Below are 8,621 nucleotides of genomic sequence, written 5' to 3'. Positions count from 1 at the left end.
ACATAAAAAGGCCTGTATGGACATTTAATGATGTACCATAATGATAGAAAAATACAAAACCTTCATACTCGCCACTGTTACATGATGCTGCAGCTGTCCCACATCCGCTCTGAGTGAGAACTGAGCGATCACATAATTGCTGATTTCTCAGCTCTCACTATTCTTGGAGCGGGCTCTCCGCTCTTCTTGCTCCAGCCATATACACAGTGAGAATGGCTAGCTGTCAATCATGCAGCTGGGTGGATCCTGACAATGTCATCGGGATCCTTCCAGTTCCAGAAGTGGCTCTGTGACATCAACTGATAGTGGGCAATAGCCCGCTATAAGCTAACTCTGGGTCACAGGAGAGAAGTAAATCCTCTTTTGTTACCCAAAAGAGAGGTATGGTCATACGTCTGAGGTAAAAACAGGGTGTAGTGAAATGGTAAGTGCTATATGTCTATCTTTTTAAATCCTCCTTAATCCTCCTTCAGCTCTAGTAGAAAACACGCGCAGAGGACTGTTGCAATGTGAGAATAGTGGTGTCTGTGTAGCAGTCCAAACCCTCCCTTACTGAGTCGCCCCTACAGAGCTCCAATTAGTAATGATAAATAAAACGCCATTTGCTCACACGGCAGCTGTCCTGGCCCAAGCTAGAGCCTGGTTCCATACCGCTACGGACACACATTGGGCTTCGATTGAAGCCACACCAGTGCCTGGAGGTAACCTCCGCAGCTATCTCCTGGTCCATAAGTCTATTTCACACCCACTGCCCCCCATGTCTCCTACCATAAGGGCCACAACAGCGGCATGGTCAGCCCTGCACTCACAAGATACCAGTCAGTCCCCCCTAACTCCTTTCCATCTTCCAATCTTGACCCTAACAGCTATCACCCCAGACTTGGATGTTACTTCATGGTCTTCCAAGGGCATTACCCTTCTTGATAACCTTACTGTAGGCCCAGCGGTCAAAACTTTTCAGTCTCTCCAACTAGAATACGACCTCCCTTCAGCAGAATATTACACTTATCTCCGCATACGCCACATTTTACAATCAATAGAAAATAACCCTCTGACTGCCCCTTGGCACGTAGCCCAGTACTTTACCTCGCCATCTCCTGAAACTAAGGGTATTTCTCTATTCTATAACTTCTTGCACAATAAAACGATCTTCCAAAAAACCCCCCATATTTACTCTGGGTAAAGACTTTGGCAGTTCCTTTTCCGCATCACAATGGCAAAAGGCCCTCACCCACACCTTTCAAGCTACTAGATGTACGGCACTCTGGAAGCTGACGTATAAACTGAACCTTAGATGGTACCTCACTCCAAACAGGATAGCGAGATTTTCCCCAAAGAAATCTCCGCTCTGCTGAAGGAGTTGTGGGCATACAGGTACCCTAGTCCATATGTTGTGGGAATGTCCGTAACTCGCCTCATTCTGGGCGGCTGTTTCGGCTCTTATCCATGATACATTAGGACTTAATGTAGCACAGACACCAGAACTGGCCATTTGCTCCCTGGGCATGGAGCTCCTACCACTTCCCCTTAGGACGGTCCTAGTCCATATACTGTTGGCATCCCGCCTCACTATCCTCCGACATTGGAAGGAACCCAACCCCCCCAGCCCAGATGAAACTATTAATACTGTCCACACGCATGCCTCCTACGAGATCATGTTATTGTCCTCTATTAATAGATCACAACAGATGCTCAAATTTTGGGAACCATGGATAGCCAAATATCCCTCAGTTGTTTCATGACTGTACCCTGCTCTTCCCTCCCTACCCCTTCCCTATGTTCCTTGTTCCAATACCGACCGTTTAAAATTGTTATACTCTCATGACTCTTTCATGTTTGATATATATGCTTGTTGGTAACAGGGGCGACTCTTTGCCTGACTCCGGCCAGCTCCATCCCCCGGCCAAAATGAGAGACTTGGGGGGATGGGGGGACAGAAGCGGGTAGGGAGAGGAGTCATATGCCCCTTGGAATCTTAGACCTCCGCTGCCTTATATGAATGTTACCCTTATACTTACCACATGTATGAAACTTGTTGATATTGTGTATCGTTCTGTGCTGACCTGCGTGTCATGCGAGTTTTCTACTTGTCCCAGTTTGTATATCTCCCTCTTTGAAAACCCCCTATAAAAATGTATTGGGGGAAAAAAAAAAGCCTTTGCTGTTGGTCATTGCATGAGCAGTGTAGTGGTTCCCCCCTGCTCATTCTTGGCATCTGTAAGATCCTCAATGGACACCCAATGGCCAAGAAAAAAGACCCTGGACTAAAAATGTGCAAAAAATGTTGGCACTAATGGAGTGGCAGCAGCAAGCATTGGACATGAGGAAACTGAGTGGAGCACCCTTGGAGGTAAATCTGCCATAATGTGCAATTAGCTGTGCATACATGCACACTATGCCGAAGGTCCCCTCCACCTAGCAGATAATGTTTTGCTTTCAAGCACTTGACCATTGTGGAGGATCCTGCATACAGAAATTTTCAGGAATATAACTTTCATGGCATGATATTGCTTTACTGTCCCCATAGAATCTAACTTTGCCTGACTAAAAAAAACATTTGAAGTTTATGGTAGGATATCATATGGTCAGACTCTGGAAATAAAAACATTGTTTTGTAAAACGAGTGTTCATTTTATTTTTTTTCCCTATAGGTTTCATCCTCACTTCGTCTAGAGTATGGCCTCTGCAGATGAACAACTTTACAATGTAGACGATTCACCAATGCACGATGATGGATCTGATAGTGCACAATTTTCTGAAAATGAGTCACAACCAAGAGCCAGAACATCCCTTCTGGACAGCACTGAGGAGTTTGAGATCATTGACAGCACTGGAGAAGATGATGACCTGAGTGATCTTCCATTATTGGAAACTGTTGAGGGCCAAGAATATGGCAAAACTCATAATGAAGAAAAAGAGGAAAAGTCCAATGATGCATTTGAAAATGAACAAGACGACTGGATAGATATTTTAGGTAAGTTGATTCCTATTCATCCCCTGTAATTTATTCAGTTATAATTTACTATTCCATCCAGTCTGTACAGCTGTGTCTGAGTCTATTTCCAACAGGGATCACAGAATGGGAAAATGCTAATATGAGATAATGAGGAACAGGCTGTCTGTCTTACAGTTACCCATTGGATTCCATTACCTATTTTTTTTAGCGCAAGGTAAAAAATGAAAGAACATGAAGAGGGAAAGGGCGTGGTTCGTCAATGGCGCCGTGAGAGGCGAGCAGTGAGGAGCTCTGCGTGGTGGAGGAGAGCGCCGTGCAGTGAGTGAGTCGGCTCTCCCCCCCGCTAGGTGCAGAGCGGGGCCCGAGGCTCACGGAAGACGGTAATGGGGAAATCCAGGCTCGGGGAGCCATAAAGCAGCGGTGGTGGCAAGGAAACAGGCGGTCATACGCTGAAAGTGCGGGACCCTGCCTCAGAGTGAGAGAGGTACAGCATAGGGTGAAAGACCGTGCGGGTCGGTGTGAGCTGAAGGGCTTAGGAGGAGGAGAGCCGGGTTTGAGTGCCAGCTGGGACAGTAGATGCGGAGGTCGCTGGTCTCCCCCGTATATATGACTCAAGCAGCCAGCCCGGAGCCGAAGCAAGCCCTAGAGAGAAGGACAGACATTACCTCTTATTTTCTGAGACGCACAGTGGCACCACGAAGTACTGGCGGGATCAAGGCATCACAGAAACACCAAACAAACTCAGGAATGGCAGTTCAGCAGAAAGGGCCCAAAGTTACAAACACTCAATCTACTGGGGTCTCTTCTGGTGGGAAGAAGCCTTTAGTAATGGATATATCGCAGGAACAAAGAGCCCAAAGAGTCCCTGACTATGCCGCAACAGCCCCAAATACCATCAACAGCGGAGTGGGGTGAGTTTGTAAAGCTGATCCCGACGAAACAGGATATCCAAGATATGGCTGCAGCAATCGTGAGTGACATTAAAATGGAAATATGTGGTTTAAAACAAAAAGTTGATCAAATTGAAGGCAGACTGGTGAATACAGAGTAGGTACAATGTGATTTTGAAGTCAGAATCTCTGTATTAGAAAGTTCACGAGCACAGCTGCAAAAACAAGTCACCTGGTTGCGGCTGTAGCAGGATGATGGTGAGAACCGCAGCCGGAGGAATAATATTCGACTGCGGGGCTTGCCAGAATCCGTAAAGGGCCCAGAGCTCAGAACCACGGTAGTGGGTATTTTGAATGGTCTGTTGGAGAGACCCCAAAAGGAAAAAATGGAAATTGACAGAGTGCACAGGGTTAAAGCGCCCCGAAGGACGGGAACAGATCTAATCCCAGATGTCTTGATTAGGATTCACCTGTTTTCACTTAAAGACCTAATGAGACAAGCATGGGCAAAAGGGCAGATCGAGTATGAAGGTTCTCAGTTGAAATTGTTGCCAGATCTCTCACGGGGGATCCTAAAGATGAGATCCGCAATTAAACCCCCTCCTAGAGGTCATAAGAAAAGTGGGAGCAACCTATTTTTGGGGACACCCCTTCCATTTGAAAGTGGTGAAAGACAGAGAAACGTTCTTATTGAAATGGCCAGACCAGCTTCCCGCGCTCTTTACATTTTTGGGGTGTGCCCCAATCCATGTGAGTGACTGGTTAGATGTCCTAGGAAACTCCGTGAACTACCACATGAATTGAACCACACAACATGGGTGAAATTTGGAGTAGATAGGTGTGGGAGCAAAACAGACGCTCAGGACAAGGAGACAATAATATAACGAACCTAAAAGTGTTGCATACAGGTTCCTGGCCTATTCCATGGTCTTTTTCGGTTTTTTTTTCTTCCCGGTTTTTCCCATGCCTTGTTTCATTTTTGGGGTTCTCCCTATCTCCTCCTCTCCCTCTTTTTTTGGGAGGGGGGAAAGTTAAGATGTGTGGAGGTCCCTGGTATCCCCACACCCGTCCCGAACATTTGCTGTGTTGAGAAATGGGCGTTTTTTTTTTTTTTTCTGTATTTTTTTCTGTTATTTTTTGTCCTTTTTTTGTCCTTACCATCTGAGTCACCCTCGTAGGGGATTGGGGGGGGGGTTACTCTTTGTGTGATGTGTTTTATTTTATCATGTTTTTCTTATGGGGGAACTGTGGTGTGTGTTTTTTTGGATTTTTTGCTTCACAGGAAAATTAGATATTATATATTTGTATCCGTAGAGATCAACTATAATTTCACAAGGGTTTTTTTTTTCTCTTTTTTTGCTTGTCTTTGTGCCCCCGCCAGCCTTGGAGGGCCGGGGCACGATCTTAAGGGTCACGAGGGAAAGGGGCACTGAGGTAGAGGTAACTTGAGCGTGTTCCCTCACTTTATGCGGGACACGCTTAAAACACAAAGAAGATATGTGAGACCTAATAATACCGAATTTAAATCACTATTAGGGTGTATACAGAGGGTATAGTGACTCAGGGAATAGCTATGGTTAACAGCAACTAGAAGTGAGTAAGAGAGATCTTCCCAGGACCTAGCTCAAGTCCGAAGGGTTAAGATGGAGTAGAGGGGAGGGTAAATGTTTTGTAGAAGGGGGGGTGAGTGGGCCCCGGGGCCCTCAGGAGGGGAGTTGGGGGGAGGGGGAGGGGAACCCATAGAGGGATAGGAGTAGAAGGTACAAGCAGGGGATCTGACTATGTAGCAATCAAGTCCCCTTCATCTGCGACCTGGCTCGGGGTAGTTTGACTCCAACCCAGGGGCGCATATGGGCCTCGAGAGAACCGCTCCCCTAGGGGAGAGGGGTGACGTCTTGGCCGTACAGGGCCGCGCCACCTTTTGCAGGAGGAAAGGCTGGGAAAGTCAAACCTAGAGTGTGTTCATTATCATACTTAGGGTCCGTTAGATTGGGAGGTGTAAGAGGGGGTCTCTGGGGCGGGGGGGGGGGGGGTAGGACATTGACATTATGTGAAAGGAGGCGATCGCCCACCGAGGCAGAGCTCCTCTAGCTGGACACTTAAAACCTATAATTTTACTGTCCGTCAGTGAGAGGATAGGGACTACATCCTTACATCACGGTAGGGGTGAGAGGGAGTAGAGCCCATTTTCTTAGCTGCAATTTTTGGAGCTTAGCTTTTTCTTTTTTTTTTTTTTATCTTCTCTTGTTCTTGAAGGAGAGTGTCCAGGTACAGTGGCTTGCTCGCGGGGTTTTGGGAACCACGGCACCCTCAGTAGATAGCGCCTGGTTGCGCTGGTTTAGATAACCATTAGAGGGGGGTAGGGGTAGTGGGAATTAAATAGTATATACATACTTGTGTGGGTGAAGGGGGGTTTCTTTTCTTTTCTTGCTAAAATTTTTTTTTTTTTCTGTGTCCTGCTTTTTCTTGCCTTGCATAGCTTGTGTGGCCGTGGGGGGCGGGGGACCGTCCACAATGGTGGCTGGAGGTGGAGCGACCCAGGGGGGGACAGCAGGTTGTAAGATCACGACCTATAATGTGAGGGGACTATCAACCCCACAGAAGCGTAGGAGACTTATGGGGGATCTAAAACGAGATGCTACACAAATAGCTTTCATTCAGGAGACCTACTTCCGCAAAGATGCAGTTCCAAAATTGTACAATAAAGACTTTCCATGGGTTTACCACGCTACATCCCCTATTGCCAAATCAAAGGGTGTGAGCATCTTAATATCAAATGCTGTGAAGTGGACCCTAAAAGAAGAATTGGCTGACCCAATGGGTAGGTTCGTGTTGGTGAAGGGGTGGATAGGACGGGTCGAGGTAACCCTCGTAAATGTCTATTTTCCCAACTATGAGCATGTAATGTTTTTACAGAAAATGATTCCGGTTGTCTTGGAATTCCGGGAAGGGCACTTAGTGATGGGAGGTGACTTTAACTATGCCCCAGAACCTCTGTTAGATACCTCCAAAAGAAGCTCATATATGTCATTTGCTAAATTACGAAGGCTGCAAAAAGAGATCTCCCTCCTGGGCCTCATCGATCCATGGAGGTTGATGCACCCGGGAGAGAGAAATTACACTTTCTATTCTCCAATCCACAAGGCTTATAGTAGGATAGACAGAATTCTGGTTACCCAGGCAGACCTGCCGTTAGTGACAGACTCAGATATCGGAGATTTTTCAATCTCTGACCATTTCCCGGTGTATGTGAGTATAGAATGGGAATCGAAAAACTGTAGTCCAAGATCATGGCGTATAAATGAGGCCTTATTACAACCCCCGGAAGCGGAGGGGAAGATAGATGAGGCGTTACACAACTACTTTATAGAAAATATATCGGAGTCGCTCTCACCTTCCACGGTCTGGGAAGCGCACAAGTGCGTGATAAGAGGGGTACTGATACAGTTGGGTGCACAGCGTAAAAGAGAAAATTAAAGAATATCTAACTAAAATCGAACAGTTGAGTAGGCAGCATAAGAGAACGCTTGCGGAAGCCCACTTGCTCCCTCTCATGCGGGTAAGAGAGGAATTGAATCAGATACTTTTTCAAAAGACAGTACGAAATATGTTATGGTTGAAAAGACACCTGTATGAATATGCAAATAAACCAGGGGCGATGCTGGCACGAGCATTGAGGGGCCCAAAAAGACGAACTCAAATTTTACGTCTTAGAAATACAAAAGGTGGGGAGGTTCACACTTCAGCTGACATAGCAGAAGAGTTCTGCTCTTTCTATCGGTCACTATATAACCTACCGGAAATGGGGAGTAAGAAAAGTCCAGAAAAGGGGAAGCAGATAGAGGAGTATTTACGAGACTCGGGCATGCGTACTCTTTCAGAAGACCAAGTATTGACATTGGAAGGCGAGATATCGGGGGAAGAGCTGGCCGCTGCGATCTCAGACCAAGGCACATAAGGCACCTGGCCCAGATGGCTTTACTTTAAGTTACTACAAGAAATTTGGGGAGCGTTTAAAGAACCCCCTACTATCCCATTTCAATGAAGTGGGAAGAAGAGCGGCGTTCCCGTTGGATTCTCTATGGGCGCATATTACTTTATTACTTAAAGAAGAGAAGGACCCCCTGTGTTGTGGTAGCTATCGCCCGATATCTTTGATAAATGTAGACACGAAACTATACGCAAGAATATTAGCAAATCGGCTCCTACCATATATGGCAGACCTGGTCCATTTTGACCAAGTGGGCTTTATTACTACCCGGGAGGCCCGGGATAATACAATTCGAGCCATAGATCTAATACATTTGGAACGTACATCACGGAAGAAGATGGTTCTTTTCGCAGCAGATACGGAAAAGGCCTTTGACAGGGTGGCGTGGGATTTTATCCGGGGCACCCTGTCATATATAGGCCTGGGACCGCAAATGCTGCAATTTATACTGGCACTTGATACGGTCCCTACGGCGGCGGTTAGGGTAAATGGAGGTCAAGCTACTTCCCTATCTCTAATGGCACACGGCAGGGGTGCCCTTTATCTCCGCTTATATTCGTGTTGTGCCTGGAACCCCTACTGTGTAGAATTCGGAGTTCTCCGGATATAGCGGGAATCCAAAGCGGGGGGGAACAACACAAGGTGGCCGCGTTTGCGGACGACCTGCTGTTTTTTGCTACTAACCCTCCTCTTTCACTACCAAATATTCTAGACGCCCTGAAAACGTATAGTGGGTTCTCTAACTATAAAATTAATGTAACTAAATCAGCAGCACTCAACGTAT

General features: G+C 46.5%; 1 protein-coding gene across 1 annotated transcript in view; it reads left to right on the top strand.

Annotated features, from left to right (window-relative positions):
* The first annotated feature begins 2,656 nt into the window (after positions 1–2,656).
* FKBP8 (FKBP prolyl isomerase 8) overlaps positions 2,657–8,621 on the top strand; it is a 283,682-nt gene continuing 277,717 nt past the window's right edge. Inside the window, exon 1 of the mRNA XM_082257659.1 lies at positions 2,657–2,974. Coding sequence (XP_082113785.1) covers positions 2,677–2,974 — 298 coding nt within the window. The 5' untranslated portion in view covers positions 2,657–2,676. The remainder of the gene's footprint in view (positions 2,975–8,621) is intronic.

This window comes from Pelophylax lessonae, assembly GCF_965119305.1.
Source record: "Pelophylax lessonae genome assembly, chromosome: 1".
In the NCBI taxonomy this organism is placed as follows: Eukaryota; Metazoa; Chordata; class Amphibia; order Anura; family Ranidae; genus Pelophylax; species Pelophylax lessonae.
This window is presented reverse-complemented; position numbering and strand designations above follow the sequence as displayed.